At 42.9% G+C, this 18843-nt stretch overlaps 1 protein-coding gene across 1 annotated transcript in view; it reads right to left on the minus strand.

The window, feature by feature from the left end:
- Positions 1–18237, minus strand: part of LOC136862861 (CLIP domain-containing serine protease B4) — a 263539-nt gene extending 245302 nt beyond the window's left edge. Inside the window, exon 1 of the mRNA XM_067139125.2 lies at positions 18062–18237. Within this exon, the coding sequence (XP_066995226.2) occupies positions 18062–18116 (55 nt within the window). The 5' untranslated portion in view covers positions 18117–18237. The remainder of the gene's footprint in view (positions 1–18061) is intronic.
- Between the last annotated feature and the right edge of the window lie 606 nt (positions 18238–18843).

Raw genomic sequence — 18843 nt, forward strand, 5'->3', positions numbered from 1 at the left:
CAAAATTCCCTCGTAGAATTCCGCGTTGACAGGTGTACCCTGGGGTACAAATTCATGATGAATGACACCATTGCTGTCGAAGAAGGCGATCGGCATTGTCTTAATCTTGGACTTTGTGCGCCGATTTGTCTTGGGAGGTGTAGAAGACGCTGAACACCACGCCATTAACTGTCTGTTGGTCACCGGATCATACTGGTAGCACCACGACTCGTGTCCTGTAATGAAGGTTTTCAACACCTCCGGATTTTGGTCACAAACGTCAATGAAATCTCCCGACGTTTCCATCCGAGTTTGCTTCTGCTCGTCTGTCAGGTTGTGCGGTAAAAACCGGGCACAAATCTTCCGCTTTTTCAAATGTTCGTAAACAATGGTCCTTACACTGTCCTTGCCTACACCCACTTCATCTGCTATTATTCGTAAGGACAGTCGTCGATCATTCGCAAACATTTGTCGCACTCGTTCGATGTTGTCTGGAGATGTGCTTGTGGTTGGGCGACCCGAACGCGCCTCGTCCTCAACACCTTCCTTTCCATCTCGAAAGCGTTTAAACCAGTCAAAAACGCACTTTTTACTCACTGCTGTAGCGTGGTAAACTTGCACTAACATTGCGTGTGTTTCCGTTGCCATTTTGCCTAGGTGGTAGCAAAGCTTCATATTAAGGCATTACTCCGTTTTGCACTCCATTGTGCAATGACACTAGTCCTCACACTGACTCCGTGCGATGTGTTGCAGCGTACAACTCCGTTTAACTGTGTTGAGTTGACCGATAGGGGGCACTTGGTGTCATGTCTCGTAATGCGTATGCGCGAGCGCATCGTCCGAAGTAGCGTGGTGTACAAACTAGGCGACCATTCACCGAACTTTTCAGACACAGGTTGTACGTTAAGGATAAGGTATCCGCCGTCATTGAATGGAATACGAACCTCTGATCTCCGGGTGGTGCAGCTTCTTATTCCTAATGTGGAGCGGAGTGGACTTCTCGGCTGCGAACCTTGGTCCCTTTGAATAAATTTGTAAGTCACTCAATACAACAAGTTTGTTTTAATGGGTGTCTATACAAGTGATTTATAATTATTGATAAATTGTGTTAAAATAAATCGAATTCGTAAAAGTACGACTCCCCACTTTTGTTACGGAGTGTTTTGACTGGAAATATTCGAATGTTTTTCATGGAACGACTGACTACTTGCATTATATGAATACTTTTATTCGACAGAAAACATTCGACTATTCAGACGATAGTTCGAAGGGATTATCGCCCGATTAGTCGATAGTGGTTTTCAGTCGATAGTGTCCATCTCTACGACAAACAGGTCTGGTGGTAGAATGATGAGGTCCAGTGCGCGGTTATGTCCAAGAAGATCACCACCGCTATACAGAAATCAAATCTGTCACCAAACGAACAGAAGAAACCGGTAAGGACAATTACGTTCGAGACCACTATGAACTATTAGATCAACCCGCAGAGCCAATACTATCTATAGAATCACGAGATCTCGTCATCGTGCCACTGCAAATATTGGCCATGTCGTCCACATCAAAAACAGCTCCTTCGAAACTCAGCGGACATACTTAAACACTGGCCGGTACACTGTAACTCAGCAGCAAAAAGATCAGCTAAAGAAAACATGATGGCAAACAAATTTGGGAGCCACATGAATTTTAGGGAGCAATTTAAGGTCATGTATAGATACTTTAAGGCAGAAACAGGTTCCCGGAATGATATTCCTTGGTTCATTAATGAACAAGGGGAGTGTCCATATGAATGGAGAGTTGCAACATTAACCCAAGTGTGCAAGGGAAGGGGCGACAAACAAAGAACGGAAAATTACAGGCCAGTCAGCTCGACACATGTAGTTTGTAAGCTCTGGGAAAGCATTCTTTCTGATTGTATCAGACACGTCTGCGAAATTACGAACTGGTTTGATAGAAGGCAGTTCGGGTTTAGAAAAGGTTATTCCACTGAAGCTCAACTTGCAGGATTCCAGCAAGATATAGCAGATATTTTAGATTCATGACGTCAAATACACTGTATCGGTATTAACCTATCAAAGGCTTTTGAAAGGGTAGATCATGGGAGATTACTTACAAAAATGTGAGCAATTCTACTAGAAAAAAATAGTGGTTGAATGGGTGGCTACATTTCTAGAAAATAGAACTCAGAGAATTAGAGTAGGTGAAGAGTTATCTGATCCTGTAATGATTAGGAGGGGGTCCCGCAGGGCAGTAGTATTGGAACTTTATATTTTCTTATATATATTAATGATATGAGTAAATATCTGGAATCACATAAGGATAATTGTTGATGTTATACTGTATAGAGTAGTTAACGAGTTGCAGGATTCTGAGCGACCGCAGGGGGACTTAAACAATGTAGTGAGATTGACAGCAGACAATTGTATGAATGTAAATGGGATAAAAAGTCACGTGTAAGTTTCACCAAGAGGAGAAGTCCTCTCAGTTTTAGTTACTGTGTTGATGGGGTGATAGGTTCTCATGGAGAACAAGGTAAGTGTCTAGGTGTTAATATAAGGAATGATCTTCACTGGGGTAATCATATTAACGAGGCAGTTAAGAAAGGTTACAGATTTCTTCACAGGGTTGTTTGAGTATTTAGGGGTTGTAGTAAGGATGTAATGGAGAGAGCGTATACGTCTTTGGTAAGACCACAGACTATTGCTCCAGTGTATGGGACTCTCACCAGGACTACTTGATACGAGAACTAGAAAATTCAAAGGAAAGCAGCACGATTTGTTCTGGGTGATTTCCGACAAAGGAGTAGTTTTCCTAAAATGTTGCAAATTTTGGGCTGGGAAGACTTGTGGGTAAGGAGACGAGATGATCGACTATGCGATATATTTCGAGCTGTTAGTGGTGAGTTGGCGTGGAATGGCGTAAGTAGAAGAATACGCTCGAGTGGAGCTATTAAAATTAGGAAAGATCAGAATATGAAGATAAAGTTGCAATGGCCAGATTGGTGCAAATATTCATTTATAGGACGAGGAGGAACGGATTGGATTAAGTTATCGAGGGAAATGTTCGATAAACTTCCAAGTTCGTTGAAAATAAAATGCAGATGATTGATTCATGTTGAATAATATAATTTGTAACAAGGAATTCCCACGTCCGACTATTCCCACAGCTAATCCAGTGCAGAGAGCAGTTCCACCTATCACACCTACCGAGGTTGCAGCTACTGTACATCCGTGCAAAGAAAAAACAGCAGAGCAACCAGACCTGATGTCATCCCTGTTGAAGTTTGGAAGGAGATGAGGCAATGTGGAACTGAATTCCCAGCAAAATTCAATATTTTCAATATTTTGTCCGAATATTTGGCTAAATGGTCAGCGTTGAGGCCTTCGGTTCAGAGTATACCGGGTTCGATACCCGGCCGGGTCACGGATTTTAATCGCGTGTGTTTAATTCTCCTGGCTCGGGTGACTGGTTGTTTGTGTTTGTCCCAACACTTGTACATATTCAGACGAATCATGGCTGAGAAATGATATAATGGATGCAGAAATTTTCTCACGGCACTGGAGTGTGTATCGTAGAGATAGGATAGGAAAGGTGGGAGGGGGAGTTTTCATTCTGGTGAAAGAAGAATTTGTAAGCTACGAAAGAGTTAAAGATGAGACACATGTAATTCTAGGTGTAAGGCTCATTTCTAAAGATAATAGGCAACTTGATATATTTGGAGTGTACAGATCGGGAAAGGGTAGCACTGATGCGGATTCGGAATTATTTGATAGGATAGTAAGCTATGTGGGAAACGACATGGAAAGAAATGTGATTGTAGCGGGAGATCTGAATTTGCCAGATGTAAATTGGGAAGGAAATGCGAACGACAGGAAGCATGACCAACAAATGGCAAATAAGTTAATATGGGAAGGACAGCTGATTCAGAAAGTGATGGAACCAACCAGAGGGAAAAATATCCTGGATGTGGTGCTGATAAAACCAGATGAGCTCTATAGGGAAACTGAAGTAATAGATGGTATTAGTGATCATGAAGCTGTTTTTGTGGTAGTTAAAAATAAATGCGATAGAAAGGAAGGTCTTAAAAGTAGGACTGTTAGGCAGTACCATATGGCTGATAAAGCAGGTATGAGGCAGTTTCTAAAAAGTAACTATGATCGGTGGAAAACGGTAAATAAAAATGTAAACAGACTCTGGGATGGGTTTAAAGAAATTGTTGAGGAATGCGAAAACAGGTTTGTACCTTTAAGGGTGGTAAGGAATGGTAAAGACCCACCTTATTATAATAGAGAAATAAAGAGACTAAGAAGGAGGTGCAGACTGGAAAGAAATAGAGTTAGAAATGGCTGTGGAAGTAAGGAGAAATTGAAGGAACTACTAGAAAATTGAATCTAGCAAAGAAGGCAGCTAAGGATAACGATGGCAAGCATAATTGGCAGTCATACAAATTTTAGTGAAAAATGGAAGGGTATGTATAGGTATTTTAAGGCAGAAATAGGTTCCAAGAAGGACATTCCAGGAATAATTAATGAACAAGGGGAGTGTGTATGTGAGGATCTTCAAAAGGCAGAAGTATTCAGTCAGCAGTATGTAAAGATTGTTGGTTACAAGGATAATGTCGAGATAGAGGAAGAGACTAAGGCCAAAGAAGTAATAAAATTTACATATGATAACAATGACATTTACAATAAGATACAAAAGTTGAAAACTAGAAAAGCGGCTGGAATTGATCAGATTTCTGGGGATATACTAAAGACAATGGGTTGGAATGTAGTACCATATCTGAAGTACTTATTTGATTATTGTTTGGTCGAAGGAGCTATACCAGATGAATGGAGAGTTGCTATAGTAGCCCCTGTGTATAAAGGAAAGGGTGATAGACATAAAGCTGAAAATTACAGGCCAGTAAGTTTGACATGCATTGTATGTAAGCTTTGGGAAGGCATTCTTTCTGATTATATTAGACATGTTTGTGAAATTAATAACTGGTTCGATAGAAGGCAATTCGGTTTTAGGAAAGGTTATTCCACTGAAGCTCAACTTGTAGGATTCCAGCAAGATATAGCAGATATCTTGGATTCTGGAGGTCAAATGGACTGTATCGCGATTGACATGTCTAAAGCATTTGATAGGGTGGATCATGGGAGACTACTGGCAAAAATGAGTGCAATTGGACTAGACAAAAGAGTGACTGAATGGGTTGCTATATTTCTAGAAAATAGGTCTCAGAGAGTGAGAGTAGGTGAAGCTTTGTCTGACCCTGTAATAGTTGAGAGGGGAGTTCCTCAGGGCAGTGTTATCGGACCTTTATGTTTTCTTATATATATAAATGATATGAGTAAAGGAGTGGAATCGGAGGTAAGGCTTTTTGCGGATGATGTTATTCTCTATAGAGTGATAAATAAGTTACAAGATTGTGAGCAACTGCAACGTGACCTCGAAAATGTTGTGAGATGGACAGCAGGCAATGGTATGTTGATAAACGGGGCTAAAAGTCAGGTTGTGAGTTTCACAAATAGGAAAAGTCCTCTGAGTTTTAATTACTGTGTTGATGGGGTGAAAGTTCCTTTTGGGGATCATTGTAAGTATCTAGGTGTTAATATAAGGAAAGATCTTCACTGGGGTAATCACATAAATGGGATTGTAAATAAAGGGTACCGATCTCTACACATGGTTATGAGGGTGTTTAGGGGTTGTAGTAAGGATGTAAAGGAGAGTGCATATAAGTCTCTGGTAAGACCCCAACTAGAGTATGGTTCCAGTGTATGGGACCCTCACCAGGATTACCTGATTCAAGAACTGGAAAAAATCCAAAGAAAAGCAGCTCGATTTGTTCTGGGTGATTTCCGACAAAAGAGTAGCGTTACTAAAATGTTGCAATGTTTGGGTTGGGAAGAATTGAGAGAAAGAAGAAGAGCTGCTAGACTAAGTGGTATGTTCCGAGCTGTCAGCGGAGAGATGGCGTGGAATGACATTAGTAGACGAATAGGTTTGAATGGCGTTTATAAAAGTAGGAAAGATCACGATATGAAGATAAAGTTGGAATTCAAGAGGACAAACTGGGGCAAATATTCATTTATAGGAAGGGGAGTTAGGGATTGGAATAACTTACCAAGGGAGATGTTCAATAAATTTCCAATTTCTTTGAAATCATTTAGGAAAAAGCTAGGAAAGCAACAGATAGGGAATCTGCCACCTGGGCGACTGCCCTAAATGCAGATCAGTAGTGATTGATTGATTGATTGAGCACACCACACTACCAACCACCACAGAAACACGCAATAGTGACTACATCCCTTCGCACGAATGTTCCCGCACTGTAAGAATGATCTCTTACCACCACATGAAGTGATGAGACTAAACTTCAGTGGAGCCCGTTCATCTGGCTTTAGGTCTACTGTTCCACCTACATCACCTCGTAGCACACTGGCTACTATTCCTATCTCCTCCCACCCTGGATTTCATTGCAGGACTCTACACCCCTGACAGCGGCTGCCATCCCAGATATTTGGTCAAGACTTCCCCTAACATCTAGCACAATCTTAATGAACACTACAAGGAGCAAGTCATTCTCCACCAATTCTGTGACGGCTCTTGGCAGTTTGCTGAAGTTTGTCTTCAGGAAAGCAAAATCCGGGCAGCGTTGAAGCACGTGGTATAAGCAAATACAGTAGAGACAATATGCGACACTCTGCGAGAAATCGAGGGACAGCGATTAGAGCTCTATCTAGCAGAGTGACCTGAGAATTACTGATTCTGTCATAAGAACACGTGCATTTGTTTGCGAAGTTCTTGGGGTTATTTATGCGTTTGCAATAAGTTGACATAAGTAAATAGTAGCGTGTGTTATTCCCTTATATCTCCTGTCAATATGAGTGGAAAGATATGTGCTGCGTTTGGCTGCAATAACTATGAAGTGCAGAAGGATTCGCGGTCTTTCTTTCGTTTCCTCGTGACAAGAAAATTTAAGTAAATATTGTGTTTGCATATACAGGGTTAGTCACCTAACATGTTACACAAAAATATCTTCTAAACCATTAAAGATATCGGCATTCTGTTTTCATATTCGTAAATGGTACCCAGGGTCTTATAAAATAACATGCTACTTAGTCTCATGGGGGTGATTAATAACCGAGATATTGATACAACTCCATATTTTTAAATGGAACGGCACAAATTCATCCAGTAATCGGGAGATAGTGGGTTCGAACCCCATTGTCGGCAGCCCTGAAGATGGTTTTCTGTGGTTTCCCATTTTTTTTTGCTAGGGGCTTTACGTCGCACCGACACAGATAGGTCTTATGGCGACGATGGGATAGGAAAGGCCTAGGAGTTGGAGGGAAGCGGCCGTGGCCTTAATTAAGGTACAGCCCCAGCATTTGCCTGGTGTGAAATTGGGAAACCACGGAAAACCATTTTCAGGGCTGCCGATAGTGAGATTTGAACCTACTATCTCCCGGATGCAAGCTCACAGCCGCGCGCCTCTACACGCACGGCCAATTCGCCCGGTGTTTCCCATTTTCACACCAGGCAAATGCCGGGGCTGTACCTTAATTAAGGCCACGGCCGCTTCCTTCCAATTCCTAGGCCTTTCCTATCCCATCGTCGCCGTAAGACGTATTTGTGTCGGTGCGACGTAAAGCAAAAAAAAAAACAAAAAAAACCGTATGTTAATACGCAACTGTCAAATACTGCCCTACATACATGTAGAGATGGTCGATAAATCACAGCCTGCTACTTTGTCTCCGATATTTTTCTGTTACCGATATATCAGATACGCTGTCACGGAAGTACCTGTGACAAAATATCGTTTAAGTTGTGTACTTGGATCACGCTTACTGGGCTATGTTATCCGCTGTAGCTCGAGGTATATATCCGTTTTTCATTTACCAGTTACCTACGGCGATATTGAAAATAAAATCCTACAACCTGTTTTCCAGTCAGTGACCGGGTCAGGGATGGAATGAATGAAGCCTCCATCTTGCGGCGAGGATAGGAATTGTGCCGGCTGCCGAGGCCTGTCGCACTCCTCTGGGGCAATGATTAATGACTGACAGATGAAATGAAATTATAGTGGAGAGTGTTGCTGGAATGAAAGATGACAAGGAAAACCGGAGTATCCGGAGAAAAACCTGTCCCGCCTCCGTTTTGTCCAGCACAAATCTCACATGGAGTGACAAGGATTTGAACCACGGAACCCAGCGGTGAGAGGCCGACGCGCGGAGGCTTCACCTAGGGCGATATTAAAGGTGTTAAATCATGCGAGGAAAGGAAACTGTTCGAAGTGGAACAACGACACTTGCGTGTTTTCCCGCAGCGGGACTGCGTCTTTTTCACGCAGCTGGACGAAGACACGTGGCCACACTTGTGGTTTGTTCACGCTGGATTTCTGCGTGTTTTTCACGCAGCTTGACGAAGACACGTGGTACGTATTTGTACGGCGTGATTTTATTAGTGTGTTGTATATTGTGAGTAGCAAAACATCGCCATTGCTCTGCATATGGAAGGCATTCCATTTTTAAATAACAACTCCGTTGTTGCGTTATGTGCTACGTTGCTTGTTCTTCGTCGTCGTCGTCGTCGTCGTCGTCGTCGTCGTCGTCGTCAAAGTAAATATTGGATCCATCCTATATTAAGTGACTGGTCATCAACTGGACAATTTGTGCTCCTACAAAATAAACTAAAAGACAACCAAGAATGTACGTGACCTCATTTGAACTGCTTTTCTGTATGATATTAGCAAAAGAAACAAGGCTGCGGAAATGTATTCCTGAGGAAGAAAAACTCGCATTGACATTAAGGTGTCGTAAAGGCACAGGTTCCTTTGTACCTCCAAAATTATCAGTTCACTGTCTAACATTCCCCTAAGTTTTAAACACGAACAAGAGCACAATAAAACCGCAGCATCATCTTCCCGCAAGTGTGGCCAGGCACTGCTGAGCGGGAGAGCGGGAAACACGCAAAGAAAGCGGACCCCGGCCCATTCTCGAGCGGGCGACCTTGAAGACGCGCCTTGTCCCTTGTCCCGCAGTATCTTCTTCCCGCAAGTGTGGTCAGTCCCATTAAAGTCAGTGTGCATTTTTAGCGCGGGATTTTCCGCAGTCCCGCTGCGGGAATACACGCAAGTGTGGCCGTAGCCTTAAGCAGGTTGCAGTGCACTGACCTCGAGACACAATTACCTAGAACATTGCACATCCTTGGACGGGGAAGGGCGACCTGGTGAAATCACGGCTGTATTGACGATCTGTTTAGCAGAGGGGGTGTCCAGTGCCTACTGACTTCTCAAACACATTTACAAAGTTTCGTGTTATATTTTTTCCTACATTAATTAGGATAGGACCGGGCGAGTTGGCCGTGCGGTCAGGGGCGCGCAGCTGTGAGCTCGCATGCGGGAGATAGTGGGCTCGAAACTCACTGTCGGCAGCCCTGAAGATGGTTTTCCGTGGTTTCCCACTTTCACACCAGGCAAATGCTGGGGCTGTACCTTAAGGCCACGGCCGCTTCCTTCCTATTCCTAGGCCTTTCCTGTCCCATCGTCGCCATAAGACTTATCTGTGTCGGTGCGACGTAAAGCAAAATAGCAAAAAAACAAAAACAACAACATAGGAGTAAAGAGTTTGAAGTTGTTTGCTTAGAAAACCACGAGTTCTAACGATGCACCTTATTTCAATTAAAGTCTGTATGTATCGATATCCTTGCTATCGATATATTGATTTTTGACTATTTCGCCAGACATGTAGCTTGTCACGCTTATCGCCGGAAGGGGGGGGGGGGTTTATGATCACTGAAGTGCAAAAGGCCCGAAGTTGTCCGCTGACGCAATTTACACTCTTTTCTGGCAGTTTACTATCAGCCGTCCCAACTAACAGTGGCACATACACTCCACTAACAGTCTTGATTTTCAGAAAAAAGCCAGGTTGCTTGTACATATTGGAGAGCCACGTGATCGATACGACGACATCCTCAGTCGTATAGCTTGGCGTTCGTGGTCAGGTCCTCAGCCTGTCATATCAGACAGTTCTTCAACTGATGTCCAGAGAATGATTGAACCCCGCTCCACTATTCAGTCCAGAATTAAAATCCCTGGACTGGCCGGAAATCGAATCCAGGGACTTCAATGCCGTTGGTCTCAGTCCCACCAAGAAGAATAAAAATTTAAAAGTAGCAGGATGGACTCGTCGAAGGATGGTAAGAAACAGAGGAATACCTTAATGGTTGTTGAAAAGATAGGCTCTCTGTTCTATTATGTTGGAATTTCTGTCGTGCGCTATTACGTGGGACCGCAAGGAGATGATTCAAGGACCAGTAACAGGTAGGGAAAAGCAAAATAATTCAGGCTTGTGCAAGCTGACTCATTGTCCGGTCTTTCCCTTGACGCCATTTCTTCCCCCACCCAGCTGTTCTTACTGTCAGAGGGGTAAATAATTAGAAAGTTGTAGAATGATATGTAGGAAGGGGGACATCGAATAACAGTATCGCCGCCTGGCGTAGCTGCCCCCAACATCCCTGCAACTCGCACACCACACATAACACTATCCTCCACCACAATAACACGCAGTTACCTACACATGGCAGATGCCGCCCACCCTCATCGGAGGGTCTGCCTTACAAGGGCTGCACTCAGCTAGAAATAGCCACACGAAATTAATTAATTAATTAATGGGTGTGGATGTGTGTGGTGTGTGTTATCGTTAGTTTCGGGTCTAATATGATAGGCTTACACTGATAATGTTTCGTGACGTTAATATTCTCAGATGAATTCAGGCTTTAAGAAATGTAAAAACCTATGTAGGAACGTAGAATGTAGGGAAAATATCACTAAATACTTTAAGTGTTCGTAATAAATACACTCTTACAACAGGAGAACCACGCAAACAAATTTTGAATTCTTCCCTTTCCTTGTCTATTTTACAATTATCTGGAGTCTGCACCAATGAGGATTAAGCTCAGTTTTATGGCCGAAAGTCCTTCCCGATGCCAGCCGCTATATGGTGTGTTTCTGTGGTGGCTGATGTAAAGTAAGATGTACATCAAGATTAATACAAACACCTAGTACCCCAGCTAGAGGAATTAGCCAAGGGGATCAATGGATAAACTAGTCATTTATTGATCCAATGGTTTTGAATTAAACTAGCATAGTTTAAGGAAAACAAGTTCAACCGAAATTGGTAAGTATTGCTCTGGGGCTCAAAGTTCACCATTCATATCTGACATCCAAGGTTCGGCTCCTTGGCTGAGTTGTCAGCAAAGTGGCCTGCGGTTTTATCTATGTTTGGTTGCTTCCTCTAACTCGAGGCTAGGTGCTTGTGATCGTCATAGTGCACATTTTCATTTACACACAACATACCACATTATTAACCACCAAAGAAACACGTAAAAGTAAATACATCTCTTCACAGAGGGTCGGCGCCAGGAAGGGCATCCGACCGTAAAAAAGGCTTAATCCACATTATTGCAGACCATCAGATAACGGAGGGAAAGACAAGTATTATTTTTGTAAGTGCACTCCAGACAAACGCTGGAGAGACCTCAAATTAATGGAAATGTACACTAACATTGAGAACAGAAACAATTCATCTGCGAGAATTTATTCGCTCAGCGTATACCGATTTGGCGAAGTTCGACCAAGCCACTAAATCAAGTGACAACGGAAAGGAATAGGAAATGCATTAAGGATTCCATAATTTATATCTTCTGTATGTTAAACCATTTTCAGACGAGTGTGTCCATGTTCAGTAACTAAATTACCTTGACCATTTGAAAGTATTATAATCACGGTTATTTTCCTTTTTAAAATATAGCTTACGGCGGGCCTCCTACAGGATAATGTCCTCTCCCAGGCCAGGTGTTGTGCTGCGGTGGTTTGAGGTGCAGAGATGTAGTGATGGGCAAACGATACCCGTGTTCGTGCGGGATCGAGCACACCCGATACGCGCCGATATTCGAGCCTGTTCAAAGCAAGCTCGAGCAGTCACGTGACCGAAGGCGAAGTCGAAGTCGAAGTCTTGACTCGGGCTACAGGGCGAACGTGCAGACAGGCAAATAACATATGAAGTGAAGCACCATTCACGCAGGTGTATGCATGGGCGCCCATATGACAGTTTGTAGGGGGGAGGGGGGCCTAGACCTGGGGGTATGTAGTATTTTTAACATTTTGGAAGATGAATGGCGACTTTTATTCCGCGGTAGAATAACACCCACGGTATCCTCTGCCTGTTGGCGAGGGCGATACAAGCACTTCTACGTAATGCCGACTTTTAAATAATTTTCTTGAAAGAAAACCACCTGACTACATTAGATTTTTACCTTTTCCTGAGAGTAGGGGTGGGGGGCAGTCCCCCCTTGCCCCCGGGCATAGGCACCCTTGGGTGTATGTATTGATATTGATAACGAAGGTGCGTGCTGTCATATAATACTACATTCAGTCATTGACGTATATCTTATGGGGAATAAAGATTGCCCATAAAATTAGAAGGCTTAGATTGTGATAATATGCTATGAAAAAGACAAAGCATGTATCCGTAATATTCCCCGCGTATTACCGGAAGAGTATTTCCTCCCAAGGCAGTACTTGTTTATCTTGTAACAACCGCACGTTTGACGCAAAATTGTGAATATGGTAATATTATTCTTTCAATGTCATGCTTTGGGTGGCTAAGGCAGCAGTGTAATAACGCGGCAGGAGAGGTTCTGCTTCTGTCCCCAATGTTGGGGTGTTTGAATCCACTTCTTGGGAGAGAATTACCCTTTTTGTTCGTATAGAAGGAATTGAGTAAGAAAGAATTGACATCTTATCAATCGTGTAAACGAATATATTTATAAATATTATTATGGAGCAATGTTACTGTCTAATTGCGTGAAATATATATATGAAAATCAAAAGTGATTCGAACCGAACTCGATAGCTGCAGTCGCTTAAGTGTGGCCAGTATCCAGTATTCGGGAGACAGTATGTTCGAACCCCACTGTCGGCAGCCCTAAAGATGGTTTTCCGTGGTTTCCCATTTTCACACCAGGCAAATGCTGGGGCTGTACCTTAAGGCCACGGCCGCTTCCTTCCCACTCCTAGCCCTTCCCTGTCCCATCGTCGCCATAAGACCTATCTGTGTCGGCGCGACGTAAAGCAAATAGAAAACAAAAGTTACTCGAGATTTCAAGCTGAATCCTTTACCAAACTTCAGGTCAATCGGTCCAGTAGTTTTTCAGCTCATCCGGAACAAACAAAACAGACACCATCTCATGGTGTTAAAAATTCCGACCCCAACCATTTAGTCATTGAGCCGAGCGAGAAATGTGTCAACAGCTGAAGATAAAATATAAATTTTTAGTCTTATAACCATTCAAATATGTAACTATTTTGACACATGTAATAGCTTCCTTTTTCTGCATTTGTCATGCGGTCCAAGCAACGCATTTTAGTAGACAATTGATTTATTATGATGGAGGCATTTGTAACTAATCATCGCACAAACAAATTTTGACTGTCTCCAATATACAGATATGGGTCGAAATGATATGTACAAAAGACACAGAAGTAAAAGTAAACAGAGGACGAACCCGTACTGTCCGGCGTAATACTCTTGCACATCCTTCCCAAGTTTTCTGGGTGTTCGCAAGAGCAAGGTGCTAGGTTGCGGCGCGCACAAAAGCTCGAACTTATTCGAAAACTGACGTCATCTGTTCGAGCAGCTTGAGCCGCGCTCAAGCACATCACTATGGAGAAGTGTGATAAGAAAGTGGCCGTGGTCTGTAAAAGGAACTGTCCTAGCTTTCTGAAAAACCACGGAAAACCATTCTCAGGACAGCCGATGGCGTGACCAGCCCACAGCCTCCCGAATGCAGAGCTGTAGAGCCGAAGGCTATGTGTTCTTATCCTGTAACGTTGGACAGCTGTAGCGCTACCAAAATACGTGAGGCCGACTACAAACCCCAACTCCTATGAGATGCCTCCGGCAACCAATATGTGGAATGTCAGCAAAGGAAGGAAGGACGGCCTGAGCTCTCAGCTTTAGTGTTGGCCTGGCGATGGAGTCTAGTATAGTCGAGTCCTGTCCTGTGCCCGGATGCTAATCGAACCAGAGTGTCTCAAGTCGGAGATAGCTTGGATCCATACACACTGCGCCCTAACCCAGTTGGAAGCTGCATATTATTATTATTATTATTATTATTATTATTATTATTATTATATGTCGCAGTAATTACATCAGTCACATTGGGGTTCATGTCAATTATGCAGTTTCAGCAGCTTATGCTCTCCACCTTCCTCGTGCATATATTTGTATTCTTCGAGGATTTTGTTAGAAAATGGTGTTGAGCGTTTCTAATACAGAGTGTTCCCAAACATGTGATAAGTAATCCCAGAACACAAAAATCCCTATGAACATACGCCCCATGGTTGTATCGCCTTATTGTATTTGTCTCTAAACGATTTTATATTTTTTAATTCAATTATATTTGTTCATGGCATCGACCTTTACAGATCTTTTGTCACTAGTTTCACCATTTGAGAGAAACCTGCGTGTACGTGTTTTTTTTTTTTTTTTTTTTTTTTTTTTTTTTGCTAGGGGCTTTACGTCGCACCGACACAGATAGGTCTTATGGCGACGATGGGATAGGAAAGGGCTCGGAGCTGGAAGGAAGCGGCCGTGGCCTTATTTAAGGAACAATTTTTTTTGCTAGGGGCTTTACGTCGCACCGACACAGATAGGTCTTATGGCGACGATGGGATGGGAAAGGCCTAGGAGTTGGAAGGAAGCGGCCGTGGCCTTAAGGTACAGCCCCAGCATTTGCCTGGTGTGAAAATGGGAAACCACGGAAAAGCATCTTCAGGGCTGCCGATAGTGGGATTCGAACCTACTATCTCCCAGATGCAAGCTCACAGCCGCGCGCGCGTGTAAGTGTAATAGCGGCAGTGTAGAGTGTTGAATGTGAGGAAAGGAACGTTAAGGACGACACAAATACCCAATCCCCAGGCCAGGGATATTGGTAATTTACAATTAAAAACCCCTGACCCGGCCGCCGGGTGACAGGCGGACGCGTTGCCCCCTAAACCGCGGGGCCGGGCTCTCTAAACGATACTAGGCCACTTACTCGGCATTCTTCCGTCCATATTAGGCGGAATTCGTTACCATCGTCATAAATACAAAATAAATCTTTTGAACTTCTTGTATTCCAGACTCATTCGCATTCATCCACTTCCGGGCTTACTACCCGGCTTTTGGCACATGGGCGTGAGAGGTCACGTGGAATCTAGTCCTCGTATGTGATGATGCTTGTGGTTTAAAGGGGCCTAAAATGTAGGTCATCGGCCCCTCATGGTACGAAATGTTATGACAATTTAAAAATCCAGAATCCTCCACTGACCAGATTCGAAAACGTGAGGGCGAAGTACGAATGAGTCCTCGTATGTGAAGAGGGTCCGAGACATGACTCGAAAGTCTACGCTCGCGATTCCATGCATCAATCGCGCACACCACTTCTGCCGCTTTGCCCACAAATGCGGGGTCGCGGATGAGAATTGTGTCGCACATAAGGATTTGGCCCTGTTTAACGGTCTGATGCCCTTCCTGACGCTACCGCTATGTGGAGAGATTTAATCACCATAGCGTATTCGTGGTGTTTGGTAGTATGGTGTGTTGTGTGCATGTGATGAGGACAGTGTTGGAACAAACACCAACACACAGCCCCCGAGCCAGAAGAATTAAAATCTCATATCCGGCCGGATATGAACCCAGGACTTCCTGAACCGAAGGCCTCAATGCTGATCATTCAGCCATGAGGTCAGACGCTCGCGCACATCACTAATCTGTTGAATATACTACTTGTTCTATGTTCTGTACTGCAGGTAGCGTTAGGTACAGCATGTATAGGGATTCGAAATGAGAATTGGGGTTGAGAATAAACATATTAGTTGCAATTAGGAACCAGAAGGCAACGCGTATACTTCATAGAACGAAGAAATGCAGTAGAATAACTTATTATCTGTAATAATAACGGTTACATCCGTGTCTGTGACAAAACACGAAATGATTTATGTTTACGCCACTGAAAAATTAGCAACTCAATTTAAAGTAAACTCTTATTTTTCAAGAAAATGAAGTATGTTACATTGCTTCAAATAAATAAATAAATCAATAAATCAATAAATCAATAAATAAATAAATAAATAAATAAATAAATAAATAAATAAATAAATAAATAAATAAATATAGTCCTGTGTGTGTGTGCAGCCCCATTCATGCCCTCGCCAGGATTACTTGATTCAAGAACTTGAAAAATCCAAAGAAAAGCAGCTTGATTTGTTCTGGGCGATTAAAAAAAAGAGTAGCGTTATAAAAATGTTAAAGTTTGGGCTGGGAAGACTTGGCAGAAAGGAGACGAGCTGCTCGACTTAGGCTAAAAACTTGTACGGCTGAGGCGGCGTTGACAAGAAAAAAAAGTGGTGGATTCATCCTATTATCAGTGAAACGTCAACGAAGGGTAAATTTGCCCTAATTCATGAGACCCTGAAGCTTTACCCAGGCATTTTTTAAATAATACCGAATGTCACTGAACTCTTTCAGTCTGTCAGTTATGCGTGGTGAAATGCCGTCGTCGTCGTCGTCGTTCATTGTAATGATACACAATCTTGTACTACGAAATGAACATGTAACTTTCCTCACCAGGAAACGAGGGGCACATTTTCAGTTATTGCGGGGGGGAGCCCCGAACTTCTTAGCGCCGCTCCTGCGCGTATTGTACACTTCCAGAATGACACGTTCACCATCCACATATTCCATATTTCGTAAATGTACTATTGTTATATACGTGATGAACGAATATTAAATACACAGTAAATACCGTCTCTTGTGGCCACTGCGCAACAATTTATGCAGTGAAAGAAATGGGCTCTGGCCTATCCCTTCAACAGCAAGACCTTGAACTGCTTCCGGCGAACTGCATTTACTGGCAAGTGTGGCCCATCACATTGCAACAGAAGGTGCACATTTTTCCTCCTGTATTTGCTGCCGACTTCCAACAGCATTACCTGCTCGTGTGGCCGTAGCCTGTGTTATGTTCAGAGCTGTCAGTGTAGAGAGGGTGTGGAATGATATCAGTAGACGAATAAGCTTGAGTGGTGTCTTTAAAAGAAGGAAAGATCACAATGTGAAGATTAAGTTGGAATTCAAGAGGAAAAATTAGGGCAAATATTCGCATATAGGAAGAGGACTTAGGGATTGGAATAACTTACCAAGGAAGATGTTCAATAAATTTCCAATTTCTTTGTTATCATTTAAGAAAAGGCTAGGAAGACAACAGATAGGGAATCTGCCACCTGGGCGACTGCCCTAAATGCAGATTAGTAGTGACTGAACGACTGTCGACATTAGCAGACGCTGGAGTGCCGGAATACTGCCCTGCAAAGGGGTTCCTTATTGTGACAGTAAATACTCTTGCATGCCAACAGACAGCGCCGCGATTCCAGTACAGGAGGAGAACTCGGTCGGTAAAGTCAAGAAATAAATGAACTACCGTTTTTCATTAGTTTTTTGATCTATTAATAATGTTAACCGCTAACCTGTCGCTACGTGCTGGTTTGAAGACCGCTGCCATGAGAAATAGATCACATCTGACATTAATCTCGATGCTCACGTTAACAGGCTAACAAAACAAACCTTGAGCTACTGGAGGGGCCACAGTTGTTTACGGCCTTCTCCACGTATTTTCCTCATTCAACTATCGGGCGCTCCTCTTGACCTTGCCATTTCGAATTGGAGGGAGTTCGCTTTACATTGTACAGTCTAGTAATTCGCAGGAATTTTCCCGAAATAATTGAAGGTTAATACCTTTTTAAATTCTCCGAAATATTCCTCATTAGGAACTTAGTTACCTAATTCATTTCTGAAACTCTCGTGTACTTACTACAGCACTGTCGAGGGAAGAAAAACTAATTACATGAACAATTGGTCAACACAATACTAATTCATTTAGCTTCATTTACACCAGCTCGAGGATGCATTGCTACAATGTATCACAACATGCCGGGTGCTACCGGCGCATCCACTGCCTGTTAAGTCAAAGCCAACACTGAAAGAGCTGTACTTACGAGTAAATGCGGTGACTGCAAGCAGCAGGACGAGGAGTAAGGACATGAGTCTCATGGCGAGCACGACTGCTAGGCTGATGGTCACAGAGAGGACTGATACAACACGCGCTGACCCTAACCTGATTGCAGTGTGTCTGGCTCTGGAGTAACCTGCTCTGCCTGCGGCTGCAGCAGCCTCCTCTAACAGTTACCAGGTGGAGAGTGGAGAGGCAGGGATGGGCACAGGTAGTATTGGCCCTAGCGCATTCTGTGGTCATTCTCTGAAAGCGAACCCAGTGTAAGTCATATCCCAATACATTAATATTGCTTACCTTTGTAGACAATGGCGGCTAGTGATTATTCTGTTGGTAGTGCGAGCAAATTCAAAATTTATAAACACATTTTTCAGAATTGCAAGTACAGATAGTGCATATTTACCTATGCTATCAGTTACATGAAATCACATATTTAATTGTTTATTTAAGAACACCGTTCTTGCAGTATCAATTGAAACGAATTTGTAAATTCAGAAACTAAAATCCACATGCATTTTTCTTTAAATTCCAGTTTTAAGGAAATTATTGAACAAATTAACATCACAGAAAAAAAAAAAAAAACGAAGGAAATATACTCACTAAATATATTTGTTCCAAAACCTCGAACGACACCTTTAAGTGAACTAATAAGAATGGTACTGAAAGTAACACGTGCTTGCCTCCCATATGAATGAAATGAAATGAAATGAAATGGCGTATGGCTTTTAATAATAATGTTATTTGTTTTACGTCCCACTAACTACTTTT

Source organism: Anabrus simplex, chromosome 2 (assembly GCF_040414725.1).
Source record: "Anabrus simplex isolate iqAnaSimp1 chromosome 2, ASM4041472v1, whole genome shotgun sequence".
NCBI lineage: Eukaryota > Metazoa > Arthropoda > Insecta > Orthoptera > Tettigoniidae > Anabrus > Anabrus simplex.